We start from the raw sequence: 13,747 nt of genomic DNA on the forward strand, positions 1-13,747 counted from the left end.
CACCTTCAGAACCTTTTCTCCTTCCTTAATCCACCATCAGAACCAGTTCTCCTTCCTTAATCCACCATCAGAACCAGTTCTCCTTCCTTAATCCACCATCAGAACCTTTTCTCCTTCCTTAATCCACCTTCAGAACCTTTTCTCCTTCCTTAATCCACCTTCAGAACCTTTTCTCCTTCCTTAATCCACCTTCAGAACCGGTTCTCCTTCCTTAATCCACCATCAGAACCTTTTCTCCTTCCTTAATCCACCTCCAGAACCTTTTCTCCTTCCTTAATCCACCTTCAGAACCTTTTCTCCTTCCTTAATCCACCATCAGAACCAGTTCTCCTTCCTTAATCCACCATCAGAACCAGTTCTCCTTCCTTAATCCACCATCAGAACCAGTTCTCCTTCCTTAATCCACCATCAGAACCAGTTCTCCTTCCTTAATCCACCTTCAGAACCTTTTCTCCTTCCTTAATCCACCATCAGAACCTTTTCTCCTTCCTTAATCCACCATCAGAACCTTTTCTCCTTTCTTAATCCACCATCAGAACCTTTTCTCCTTCCTTAATCCACCATCAGAACCTTTTCTCCTTCCTTAATCCACCATCAGAACCTTTTCTCCTTCCTTAATCCACCATCAGAACCTTTTCTCCTTCCTTAATCCACCATCAGAACCTTGTCTCCTTCCTTAATCCACCTTCAGAACCTTTTCTCCTTCCTTAATCCACCTTCAGAACCTTTTCTCCTTCCTTAATCCACCTTCAGAACCGGTTCTCCTTCCTTAATCCACCATCAGAACCTTTTCTCCTTCCTATAATCCACCTTCAGAACTTTTCTCCTTCCTTAATCCACCTTCAGAACCTTTTCTCCTTCCTTACTTAATTCCACCATCAGAACCAGTTCTCCTTCCTTAATCCACCATCAGAACCAGTTCTCCTTCCTTAATCCACCATCAGAACCAGTTCTCCTTCCTTATATCCACCTTCAGAAGCCTTTTCTCCTTCCTTAAATCCACCATCAGAACCGGTTCTCCTTCCTTAATCCACCATCAGAACCTTTTCTCCTTCCTTAATCCACCTTCAGAACCGGTTCTCCTTCCTTAATCCACCATCAGAACCTTTTCTCCTTCCTTAATCCACCTTCAGAACCTTTTCTCCTTCCTTAATCCACCTTCAGAACCTTTTCTCCTTCCTTAATCCACCATCAGAACCAGTTCTCCTTCCTTAATCCACCATCAGAACCAGTTCTCCTTCCTTAATCCACCATCAGAACCAGTTCTCCTTCCTTAATCCACCTTCAGAACCTTTTCTCCTTCCTTAATCCACCATCAGAACCGGTTCTCCTTCCTTAATCCACCATCAGAACCTTTTCTCCTTCCTTAATCCACCATCAGAACCGGTTCTCCTTCCTTAATCCACCATCAGAACCTTTTCTCCTTCCTTAATCCACCATCAGAACCTTTTCTCCTTCCTTAATCCACCATCAAAACCAGTTCTCCTTCCTTAATCCACCATCAGAACCTTTTCTCCTTCCTTAATCCACCATCAGAACCTTTTCTCCTTCCTTAATCCACCTTCAGAACCGGTTCTCCTTCCTTAATCCACCATCAGAACCTTTTCTCCTTCCTTAATCCACCTTCAGAACCGGTTCTCCTTCCTTAATCCACCATCAGAACCTTTTCTCCTTCCTTAATCCACCATCAGAACCGGTTCTCCTTCCTTAATCCACCATCAGAACCGGTTCTCCTTCCTTAATCCACCATCAGAACCTTTTCTCCTTCCTTAATCCACCATCAGAACCTTTTCTCCTTCCTTAATCCACCATCAGAACCTTTTCTCCTTCCTTAATCCACCACCAGAACCTTTTCTCCTTCCTTAATCCACCTTCAGAACCGGTTCTCCTTCCTTAATCCACCATCAGAACCTTTTCTCCTTCCTTAATCCACCTTCAGAACCTTTTCTCCTTCCTTAATCCACCATCAGAACCAGATCTCCTTCCTTAATCCACCATCAGAACCTTTTCTTCTTCCTTAATCCACCATCAGAACCTGTTGTCCTTCCTTAATCCACCATCAGAACCGGTTCTCCTTCCTTAATCCACCATCAGAACCTTTTCTCCTTCCTTAATCCACCATCAGAACCGGTTCTCCTTCCTTAATCCACCATCAGAACCTTTTCTCCTTCCTTAATCCACCATCAGAACCTTTTCTCCTTCCTTAATCCACCATCAGAACCTTTTCTCCTTCCTTAATCCACCACCAGAACCTTTTCTCCTTCCTTAATCCACCTTCAGAACCGGTTCTCCTTCCTTAATCCACCATCAGAACCTTTTCTCCTTCCTTAATCCACCTTCAGAACCTTTTCTCCTTCCTTAATCCACCATCAGAACCAGATCTCCTTCCTTAATCCACCATCAGAACCTTTTCTTCTTCCTTAATCCACCATCAGAACCTGTTGTCCTTCCTTAATCCACCATCAGAACCGGTTCTCCTTCCTTAATCCACCATCAGAACCTTTTCTCCTTCCTTAATCCACCATCAGAACCGGTTCTCCTTCCTTAATCCACCATCAGAACCTCTGAGCGGGCCGAACCAGAACAGACGGTGCTTCAGAGGACTAGATGAACCACAGAGCTGAGGAGAAGCAGCTTGCTGGACATCTTCAGCTGCAGGAGGCCGGGTTGTGGTAGAAGCGGGTTCTGATTGGACTCTGTGGGCCCGGCTGGTTCTCCTGGTACCATGTGGTGCTGCAGCTGATCCTTTTATCTCCTCAGCCGACCCGCGGCTCTCAGCCTCTAACAGGATTAGTGCCTCAGGGCTTCCTGCAGCAGCGATGATGGCTCGGTTCGGACGGGTCCGGGAGGTTCTGAGGCTGCTGCTGACGGTCGGGCCGGTGCTGGTTCTGGCCGGGGTCCGGCTGCCGGTGCCGGTGCTGTGGATGGTGCCGGTCGGCTCTGGTTCTGGGAGGCAGAACCTGACAGCCGGCGTGGCTCCGGCCGTCAGACTGGCTCTGCAGGACCTGCAGAGACAAGCGGCTCCGCTGGGGAACCATGAGGTCCAGCTGCAGCTGCTGGACTCCCAGGTCGGTACCGAGAGCCGCTGGAGAACCGCTGGAGAACCGCTGACGCTGTCCCGGTCTGAGGTTCTATAGGAAACTATCCTTTAAACAGTCTGAGACTCAAGTGTTCTAGTTTTATTGGCTGTTTTTAATTTTTAATTCGTTTTTGTTTTATTGGCTGTTTTTATTTGTTCTTTTGTGCATTCTCTGATCAACTACGGTGTGTTGAGAAATGACATTTTAGGAAATGTAATATTTGTGACTGTTTTTAATGTGGACCCCAGGAAGACTGGCTGGTTGCCAGGGCAACAGCTAATTGGGATCCTTAATAAAAATTACAAAGTACATGACAGCAGAACCTTGAAGTGGGTTTTAGTCTACTGACGCCTTAGACTTCCTCCTTTATTTCCTCGCAGATGTTTTATGTCTGATAATAATATTCCAGGCTCAGTCTGCTGATGTCTAACCTCTTTTATGTCCTTCGCCACACAGCAACTCTTCCTTTTTGCCAGTAAACACTGAAAAACTATTTTAAAAATTATAAACACAGATGTTAGCATAATAACATTTAAAACAAAAACCTTACAGAATAAAATACATAAACATACCGTGTGCGCCTTCTGACCAAACATTTAGGAGTTTTTAAACCATAAATCCACTTTTTGTATCAAAAATTCCCGTCTGTCTTCAGTCGAATCGATGGTGGTGAATATTCTCAGGCATTAGAGGCGTGAAGGAAGCCATCTACGTTATGAGAGAAAAACAACCTTTAACAGAGGAGGAGGCCTTAGGCTAAAACTCTCAAAAACTTATAACACAGCTATAGGATTAATTCCTTCCAGTTATCACCTCGTCCCTCACCTCCATGCAGGTGATCACAGCATCTTTAAGCCAGGCCCATATTGACCCTAACGACTCCTCATTACTAAGGGGGTGGACCCACTGAGCTATATAATACACTGGAGTGCTAATCACCGTCTGTTTGAACGAGTCGCTTTGAAGCCACCAGCCGCCATATTGGTACTCCCTATTTCCCTCCAGTAACTAAGGAATATGTGCGCTACAGCATCGAATAACGAGGATTTTCTCATGTTCAGGGGGGGCTTAAGACTTTTAAAATGTCAAATGTCATATCGTTTTATGTTATTTACTAAAACTATCAAGTACTGAGAAAGTCATGTGCTGAAATATTTTGCATTATATTCATTTAAATATATATGTTTAACATTTATAAATATATAAATAACAATATACAAAAACATATATTTACATATGTGTATACATATATATACATATATACATATACACATACTTATATATACATATATATATATTTAATATGAATAACATGTAAAATATTCCAGCACCTAATTTCCTAGTAGTTGATAGTGTTAGTACATCCACTGACTGTAGAATTACCTGTAAAACGTTTTCACTCAGCCAGAAAATTGCTTGTTGTTGCAACCAAATCCTGTGGGATTCTGTGTGAGTAGGGAGTAGCAAGATGGCGGCCAGTGACTTCAGTTTTTAGGCAAAATCAGCACTCCAGTGTATAATATAGCTCAGTGGGTGGACCAGTTTCAGTTTATATTTCATGTTATCTAAGCCATAATAAGGCCTTTTTGGGCAATAATATAAAGCTTGGAGCGCCTTCTACTCCAGACATTTGACCTGAGAAAACTTTCTGGATGGGAAGAGAAACGTCATCAAACTTCAGAAATAATCCAGTTGTTTTGTTTTTTAACTTTTTTCTTGAAATCTCTTTATTGATCGCGTGCTCCGCGCAAACTCAGCACTAGGCGCAGTACTCAAATGCACCAGTAGATGTCAGTAACATGACAGATCTTAGTAATCACAGTAAAATAACAAATAATGATAAAACACCTTTTTCTGCGTCAGTTTCCGCCATTTTGGCTCCTTTCATCCCCTGAAGGCCTCCAGGTGTTCAGCTCCCAGCATTTCCTCCTCTGATGTGTTTCCCTCGTCTCCAGTGTGACACAGCTGAGGCCCTCAAAGCCCTGTTTGACACCTTGTGGGCGGGGCCCAGGTACCTGCTGCTGCTGGGAGGGGCGTGTCCACCTGTGACGGCACTCCTCGCGCGCTCTCTGCCGGCTCTCAACCTGCTGCAGGTGCGACATTCAGCTTCTGCTCCGTCCTTCTGCCCCTTCTCCGTGTCACCGCCTGCTTTCCTGCTCCTCTGGTGTCTCAGGTGTCTTTTGAGGCTCCGCCCCCCAACCTGTCCAACCGGAAGTGGTACGGCCACCTGTTCAGCACGGCGCCGTCGGCCCGACAGGTGAACCTGGCTGCGGTGAGGCTGCTGCAGCGCTACAGGTGGAGGAGGATCGGGCTGCTGACGCAGGACAGAGCAGAGCTGACTGAGGTGACCATGTGACCGATCACATGACCTGCTGATCTAGAGAAGGTCCCTACTGAGCTCTGATAGGAAGCATGCAGGCTCCTTTTCCTACCTCCTTCCTCACTGACTGCCCCACTCAGACAGCAATTACCATGACGACCGTTAACGAGTCCTCAGCAATTAGAGGTTTTCAGAGGCGCCAGTTCCCCTTCAGGACCAATTAAGCATCTGTGGCTCTCTGCCCTGGGCGCCTTCACTCCAGGGGGCGCCACTCGCTGAAGAAGCATGTAGCGGCGCCACAGCCGGGTTTTCTGATCCGGTTGCAGGTCCAGGTGAGGAGGATGTTCTGCTGCGCCGCTTAAACACCAGCACTGAACTAAAGGCCTATTTCACCTTTTTTCAGGGGATCTGGAAGGTAAAACCCTCAGCCTGATCAGACCTGCTGGATTATTCTTCACTGAATAAACGTCCTGTGAAAGCGAAAAGATTTTATTTCTGAAAACACAAAAGAAGAACCTTTAATACTTTTAGAGCAGCCTTAGACTGAGATATGTGAAAATAAGCAAATACCTATGAACCTGGACTAAATGATCCCAGATTATTATTATTATTATTATTATTATTCATTATTATTATTATTATTATTATTATTATTATTATTAGAAGTACATTGTCCACCATCTGCAGTTATTGTGGTCTCTTTAATGCTATTTATTTAATATATCAGTATGTTTCCCCCATGATGCGCCCAGATGTTCTCTTTAAAAACAGCAAAGCTGCCGATTCAAAGGATTTCTGATGAAATTCTGGTTCTGTGATTAAAACTAAAGCAGCTCAGAGGCGAGGCTGCGACCCGAAGGCGGTTCTGCCGTCGTTGTTAGACAGGAACTAACCTCAGAACTTCAGGGAACCTGGAGGAGGCTTTAGCAGAACCTGCAGTCAACGCAGAGGCCAGGGTCCGGTTCCTGTTTGACTGTCCTGGTCTGTGGTTCCGGGTTCTGCGCTCTGACCCGACTCACGCTCCTGGTTCTGCAGATGAGGAAGGATCTGAGCCGGCAGCTGCTAAAGACCGACATCGAGCTCGCCGCCTCAGAAAGCTTCTCTGAGGACGCCTGCAGCAGCTTGAAGAGGCTGAAGGTAGATCGGACGTTGAAGGTTCTGCTCCGCCGGTTCTGACTGAGGCGGTTCTGCAAATGTTCTCGTCCGTCACTGTGTTTGCTCCTCTTTCACAGGATGAAGATGTCCGCATCATCGTTGCACAGCTGGAGGACGGTTCTGTGACGGAGGTGTTCTGCTGCGTGAGTGAGACCTGAAGTCCAGCTGCTCCACAGGTTCTGCTCTGGAGGCTTCTGGGGGGTTCTGGAGGGTTCTGGAGTTTCTGAAGATTTTTGAAGGTTTCTGAATATTTATGATTGTTTCTGAAGACCTCTGGTTGTTTTTGAAGGGTTCTGCAGGTTTCTTGAGGCTTTCAGAGGTTTCTGGAGGTTTTTGAAGGTGTCTGGTTGTTTTGTAACGTTTTTAAAGATTTCTGCAGGTTTCTGGAGTTCTCGGAAGGTTTCTGGAGGTTTTTGGAAGTTTCTTAAAATTTTTTGTAAGTTTCTGCAGGTTTCTTGAGGTTTTCAGAGGTTCCCAAAGATTTCTGCAGGTTTCTGAAGATTTTCGAAGGGTTCTGAAGATCTCTGGTTGTTTTTGAAGGGTTCTGCAGGTTTCTGAGGGTTCTGCAGGTTTCTGGTTGTTTTTGAAGGGTTCTGCAGGTTTCTGGTTGTTTTTGAAGGGTTCTGCAGGTTTCTGAAGATTTTCGAAGGGTTCTGCAGGTTTCTGGTTGTTTTTGAAGGGTTCTGCAGGTTTCTGGTTGTTTTTGAAGGGTTCTGCAGGTTTATGGTTGTTTTTGAAGGGTTCTGCAGGTTTCTGAGGGTTCTGCATGTTTCTGAGGTTCCTGGACTGGAGCTGCTTGTCCGCTCAGATTGACTGCTGAGGTTGTCTAAGTAGAACATCTGGACTCTTGGTAGAACCTCCATCAAAGAGTGAGTGAGCAGATATTGATGCTGTGTCTGTGTGGAACCTTCAGGCCTACAGACTGGACCTGTTCGGACCTCGGTACCAGTGGATCGTAGCAGCAGGAGGACCGTCTGGATGGCGGCTGGGATGGCGGCCCTCGGCGTGCTCCGCTAACAGTCTGCTGACGGCCGCAGACGGTTCCTTCAGGCTGCAGGTCCGACAGCTCAGCGCCGCCAACACACCTGGAGTCTCTGGACGGGTCAGAACCTTTCAGACCTGATCCTGGCTGCACTGCCGGCACCAGGTTGGAGAACGTTTTCATCTCGGGTCTCCTTCCACAGACGGCTCAGAACTACCTGGAGACGTACCTGGCCCAGGAGGGGTCAGGGGTCAGCCCCCTCCACGCCTTCGCCTACGACGCCGTTTGGGTCGGCGCCAGAGCTCTGGTTCAGGTGACGGAGGCGGCGAAGCTCAGCGGCCGGCCCGGTTCTCCGAGGAACGTCAGCGAGGAAGAGGAGCTGAAGATGCTGCTGGAGGCTGTGAGGAACACGCAGTTTGAAGGCGTGACGGTAAGGAACCCGCTCACCTGAAGCTCACCTGAAGCTTACCTGAAGGTCGGATCTCCTCTGGAGGTGGCAGGGTTGGCTCTGGTCCACCAGAACCATCAGCAGAACATCCTTTAGTCCACAGAACAGAACTGGCCCTTCATTGTCCAGAACATCTAACAGAACCTTAGTGGCAGGCATGATCCAGGACACCTACAGTTCCTCTGTGGTCCGGTTCTGATGCTGACCCGTCCATTCGGGTTCAGTACCAAACTGCTTGGATCTGGCCCTCCTGTTCTGGGACCTCGGGCTGTTTCTAGCAGGTTCTGACCCGGATCCAGCTCTGGCCCCCAGCGGTTCTGGTTGGAGATGCTGACTGATTTCACACCTTCAGGAGCTCTGAGCAGAACCGCCTGATGGGTTCTGTCTGTGCGCAGGGTCCGGTTTCCTTTCGTAACGGGGAGAGGATGACGGTGATCGAGCTGGTCCAGTTCCAGGGTGAGGCCTCCTGTTCTGGACCCGGTTCTGGCCTGGTCCAGAAGCTGAGCTCTGGTTCTGTGTCCCCAGGAGACAGCGGCGTGTTGGTGGGAGAGTTCAGCACCACCAGCCAGCAGGTCCGAATCCGGGACCAGCTGCTGAGATTCAAAGGTCAGAACCGGAACCCAGCCGTTCCATGTTCTGCTGCACGGATCAACCAGAACCAGAACTGACCCGGTCCATGACTCCTGCAGGTCCAGGACCGGCCAAAGACCGGACTCAGGTCCATCTGCGGCGCCGTCACGTCAGCCTGGTTCTGTACGCCGTCGTCTCATCAGCTGCTGCCGGAACCATCTTCATCACCCTGGTCCTGCTCTGCGTGGTCATCTTCAGCCACAGACGCTGGTGAGTCCTCCACAGAACCGCCCGGAGGCAGAACCTCCAGAACTCAGGTTGGTCCGTCTGCTTCCAGGCTGCTGAGGTCCGGAGGTTCTTCCATGGACGAGCTGCTCCTGCTGGGCCTCCTGCTGTCTTCCTCATCGGTCCTCTGCTCCGGGCTGGACAGAACCTCGCTGCCGGACCGGACGCTGGAGGTCCTCTGCTCTGTGAGTCCAGCAGCAGACGGTTACACCATCACTCTTTAACCGAGCCGAGACCGGTCCGAACCGTGACAGAGATAACTATCGAGTGTAAATGGATCGCAGACTGAACTGAACCGAGCCAGACACAACCGGACCGCGCTAAATCTAGACCAGTTCCATGAGTGGGCTCGGCTCGGTTCTCTGATAACAAAGAGTGCATGAACAGTCATCTCCTCACAGCCAGCTGACATTTCAGACATTCATAATAATACTAGCTTCCTTACCAGAGATGATTCTGCTTAGAAGTGATGAACCTCAGCGTCTGTCGTTGTGTCCTGCGTCTCTAAGCCCTGATTAGACGTTCGTTTGTCTTATCCACGTCCCAAAAGCCGACTCTGTCAAGTAAATTCACCAAAAGTTGCAAAAAGCAATTATGACCAAGCATAACTTCCTGAATGTTACGGGCGCCGCAATTTTTATTTGCTTGATTTCCTCCTTCAATCCCAGAGAGCAGTAGTACCACAGATCGTCACTAGGAGGCGAGGAACCGTGCTAGCCTGATGTGTAAACGGTCGTCAGAACCGAGCTCGGCACGGTTAACTGAACCAAGCTCGGCCTGGATCGCTTTAACACAGGTAGAGGAAATGGTGCCACTGAGTCCGGCCGGGCCGCTGAGCGTGGGACTCTCTGTGCTGCAGGTCCGTCTGTGGACGCTGTCGCTGGGTCACACCGCGGGCTTCACTGCCCTCTTCACCAACACCTGGAAGGTGTACTCTCTGTGCCGCGTCGAGCCCGAGGTAAGAACCTGCGGCCCGCTTAGAGTCGCAGCCAGGTGATGGGGCCCAGGTGGGAACGTCCGTGTCTCTGTGTTGCAGCATCAGACCCACCTGCAGCAAACCGGCCGCCTCCAGCTCTGGATCCTCCTGCTGGACCTGTTTGTTCTGACCTCCTGGCAGATCCTGGACCCGCTCCGATGGCTGGTTCTCCAGCACGGCTCGGAGGTGAGGAGACGTCCCGATCCGGCCTCCGTCTCTTCCTGTCCCTCTTCTCCTCAGCCTTCCAGACCTTCTGAAGGTCCTCAGGCGTTTTCTCTGGACCAGTCCTGGTTCTGAACATCTGGCCCAGTTCTGGTAAAAACTCTAAGCAGAGCTTCTGCGTCTCTGCGCCTTGCAGGAATACCTGGCGGAGCAGGACGTCGTCATCCGCCCGTGTTCTGAAGGATGCAGCAGCACCAAGCTGGACCTGTGGCTCACGGCCGTCTACGCGTACAAAGCTCCTCTGCTGGTCAGCAAACCGGACCTCAGCAGCTCAGAGCTGCAGAAACGCCACAGAAACGATCCGTGTGACCCGTCGGCTCTCAGATGATGAGCAGAACCTTCCAGCTGAGGGACTCTAACCTGCTCTCTGCTCTTCCTCAGGGTCTGGGCTGCTTCCTGGCCTGGAACATCAGGGCTGCTGTCAGCGGTAAACTTCTCGCTCTCAGCATGTTCTCTCTGGCGGCGTTCAGCGCGGCCGCAGCGTCGGCGGCGCTGCTGCTGTCCGGCCGGCCCGCCGTTAGCTTCTGTCTCTGCAGCATCCTCATCCTCAGCTGCAACATCTTCATCCTCACTGGCCTGTTTGGGCCCCAGGTGGGTCTGGTGACCTCTGGTTTTAACTTGTGGTTGAACACCAAAGCTCTCCTTGATCGTTCCTGATGTGCTCCACCATGAAGTGGAGCTTCTCAGCATCAGATCTGCCATCAGAGGAGATGATCCAACCTCCTACCAGCCTGGAAGCTCCTTCTCCACCAAACATCTGGAGAACTGGTCCATCTGATCCAAGATGGTCCATCCCAGAACCCCTGAGCCTGGAGAAGCTGAACCTGCTCTGAGGAGAACATCAGGCTTCTTCTCCAGATGTTCTCCCAAGTATTCCCACCTCCACGAGGTTCCACCAGCTGGAGATGACTGATGGTCCTTGACCCAGAACCATCAGAGGGATCAGAGATCTGGGCTGTTCAGCTGAAGATGTTCCATGAGATTCCTCCAGATTCTCTGAAGACTTTCAGATGTTCTACTCTACAGATGGAGAAACACGCAGAACCTTTCAGTCCTCCTGTAAAGAACTTTGTTTTTAATCGGTTCTCTGATTGTTCTGGAGATCCTCAGAACATCTCTGCTCCTCAGGAACCGAAGCTGGATCTTCTGATCTTAAATGACCTCCATCCTGACTCTTCTCTCCTGAGTCTTTGCTGAAATGCAGGAATGGAGGAATATCAAACCTGTTTGCTCCTATTGTCAATGAAATAAAGGTTGTAGAAAATCTGATTTTGGTTCATGTTTTAAAGATGAAGCAGGACTTTATCCAGACCTTCGCTCCCTTCTGCTTCTTTGCCTCGTCTTCAGATCTACTGCATGCTGTGGAGCAGCGCTGGGCTTCAGCAGACCTCAGAGCTGCAGGATAAAGCTGCAGGGGGAGAAGGTGTGGACCGGCTGACCAGGTTCAATCAGGACCTCAGGAGTCAGAGTGCTCAGGTGAGGATCTGCAGGTGAACGATGGGACGTTTCCTCCTCCAGATAAAACTGTTTAAAACTCTTCTGTGATTTCCACAGCTGGATGTTCAGATTGAAACCATCAGCATGGAGCTCTCTGAGATGCTTCAGGAGGAAACGGGAGGCAGACTCGGTAACGTCCTGACGTCAGCTCATGAAGCTCTGGTCTGTGAGGAGAAACCTTCAGGTGTGGACAACATCAACTCCCCGGAGCAGTAAGTGAAGCTGGAGCGTCGCCACAGCAGCAGCAGGGCTCCTTTCAGCTGGTTTGGATGAAAATGCCCAGAAAGGGTCACTCTGTTGGTTCTGCAGACAGGAAACTGAACCAGCGCCCAGCTGAAGGCGGCTGCATGCCGTCCTGATGAAGTCCTCAGCAGGCGGAGACAAGTTCTCAGCTGCAAGTCTACGCAATCAAAAAGGCAGACGAGTCAAACTGCAGTTTTCCTTAAAAAACTCTGTCTGATTTTATTTATTTAAAACAGATTTTTAGACCAAATGTACCTAAATATTCCCATATTCAATAAAAAATAACATTTGGGTCCGTTTAGATGCAAATCTAAACAATAAAATAGTGACCAATGGTTTAAAGATGTTAAAGAAAACCTGCCAATCAGAGAGAACCTTGAATTTGCAGCGATTTCCCCTCTGCAGCATGCACAGGGTGACAGTGGAGGGAAACAACTCTCTGTAACAGACGTTCTGATAGATGCTAATCTAGCTGAACGTTTACATCTAGGTTCCCCCTGTGGGCCTAAAGGTTCCTAACCCTGGCAGGTGAAGAACCGGTCCTGGATAGTCTGACCTCAGAAGATCCTGTGAAGCGTTCCTTCAGCTCTTCTGAACAGCGCTGCTGCTTTTAGACCAGAGATCTTCTCCTTCAGCCCATCTGTGCTCCGGGTTCAGCACACCTGAGCTGGCACCAAGAGCAGCGACGCACCTGTTTAACGTTCCCTCTGCAGAACCTCCACCTGATGGTTCTCTGTGTGCTTTCAGCGTCCGGCGCCGTCTGTCCTTCCAGCTGCCCATCCTCCATCACGCCTACCTTCCCGTCATCGGAGGCGTCAGCTCCAGCAGCTCCAGCCTGTTCAGCACCCCCCATCAGCCGGACCACCTGCTGCACACCTGAGGACAGGAAGCTGCGGGGACGCCAGCAGGAAGGAGAACCACCAGATGAGCTCTGCTGGTTACCGTGAACATTTGCCCTAACGATCCCCTGAGTCTGATTGGCAGGAACGTTTATCCTTAACCTTCAGCTTTGGTCCATTCTCACATGGATATTTTGCCACATGGGTTTTATTTTTTTATTTTGTGCTGTTGGACCTCCTGCCTGCGAGCGAGCGGAGTTTCCTCTCAGAAAACATTTTAGATTCTGTGTTCTGATGTGTTATGGTGAGGCCCTGCTGCTAGAACCCAGACCCCCACTGTAGGCCTCCCACATGTTGTCCTGGTTCTGTTTCCATTAAACCCATCGGGTCCGGATCGAATGTTTACCAGAACCTAAGTTCCTGGTTCCTGATCTTCTGCAGAGAACCCGTCTGTAGGTGAAGCCGTGGAGCGGCTCTGGTTAAAGCTTCATTTTTATGTTGCTCTCTGCTGTTAATAATAATAATAATAATAATAATAATAATAATAATAGTAAGGAATAGATTTCAGGTCCAGGAGTCAGGGAGCGGTTCTGAACCTGCAGCAGGAAACGCTGGAGGTGACATTTCCAAACCAGATGGTTGGTGAATGGAGACAAAATGAGACAACATCACCTTTGTTACCCCTGTTAACCCTGTTAACCCTGTTAACGTGTTAACCTGTTAACCTGTTACCCCGTTACACCTGTTAACCTCTTAACCTGTTAACCTGTTAACCCACACTGTGAGTTAGAAATAAAATAAAAGTAAAGCACCGCTCTGTCGACCTTTGTCTTATTTAACGCTACAAAGTGAAGCCAGTCTCTCCAGAGTTCTGGTCCGGTCCGTCTCTTTGCTTTGGCAGCAGCTTGGCAGAGCCTGGGGACTCTTTAGACCCTCAGCAGAACCTCTGGGTGCAGACCGGTCCATCATGATGTTCTGCACGGTTCTGCTGGGTCCGGCGGCTCTGACTCTGGTGGCTGTTTCTGTGGAGTCCTCGTCTGGAGGTGAGGTTCTGTGGTCCTCCAGCCTGTGGCGCCAAGTGTTTTTACCCCAACAGGGTCAACCCCAGTGCGACCACCATCACTGCCAGG

The 13,747-nt window shown here is 49.3% G+C and overlaps 1 protein-coding gene across 3 annotated transcripts; it reads left to right on the forward strand.

Annotated features, from left to right (window-relative positions):
• Positions 1–2,336: 2,336 nt before the first annotated feature.
• LOC105920233 (gamma-aminobutyric acid type B receptor subunit 2) lies at positions 2,337–13,361 on the forward strand. 3 transcript variants are annotated; one of them, XM_036135583.1, is made up of 18 exons: positions 2,337–3,068; positions 5,036–5,173; positions 5,254–5,424; positions 6,436–6,537; positions 6,633–6,698; positions 7,469–7,657; positions 7,740–7,967; positions 8,381–8,441; positions 8,511–8,591; positions 8,675–8,825; positions 8,893–9,025; positions 9,700–9,798; positions 9,877–10,002; positions 10,175–10,285; positions 10,420–10,629; positions 11,386–11,514; positions 11,593–11,747; positions 12,526–13,360. In XM_036135583.1, the coding sequence occupies exons 1-18, from the start codon at positions 2,820–2,822 to the stop codon at positions 12,656–12,658; spliced, it is 2,532 nt and encodes an 843-aa protein (XP_035991476.1). In that variant the 5' UTR covers positions 2,337–2,819; the 3' UTR covers positions 12,659–13,360. The 3 variants fall into 3 exon arrangements, with proteins under 3 accessions (XP_035991476.1, XP_035991477.1, XP_035991474.1); XM_036135584.1 differs by having other exon boundaries at positions 7,469–7,612; XM_036135581.1 differs by having other exon boundaries at positions 8,381–8,591; positions 12,526–13,361.
• The last annotated feature ends 386 nt before the right edge of the window (positions 13,362–13,747 follow it).

Source organism: Fundulus heteroclitus, chromosome 3 (genome assembly GCF_011125445.2).
Source record: "Fundulus heteroclitus isolate FHET01 chromosome 3, MU-UCD_Fhet_4.1, whole genome shotgun sequence".
Lineage (NCBI taxonomy): Eukaryota > Metazoa > Chordata > Actinopteri > Cyprinodontiformes > Fundulidae > Fundulus > Fundulus heteroclitus.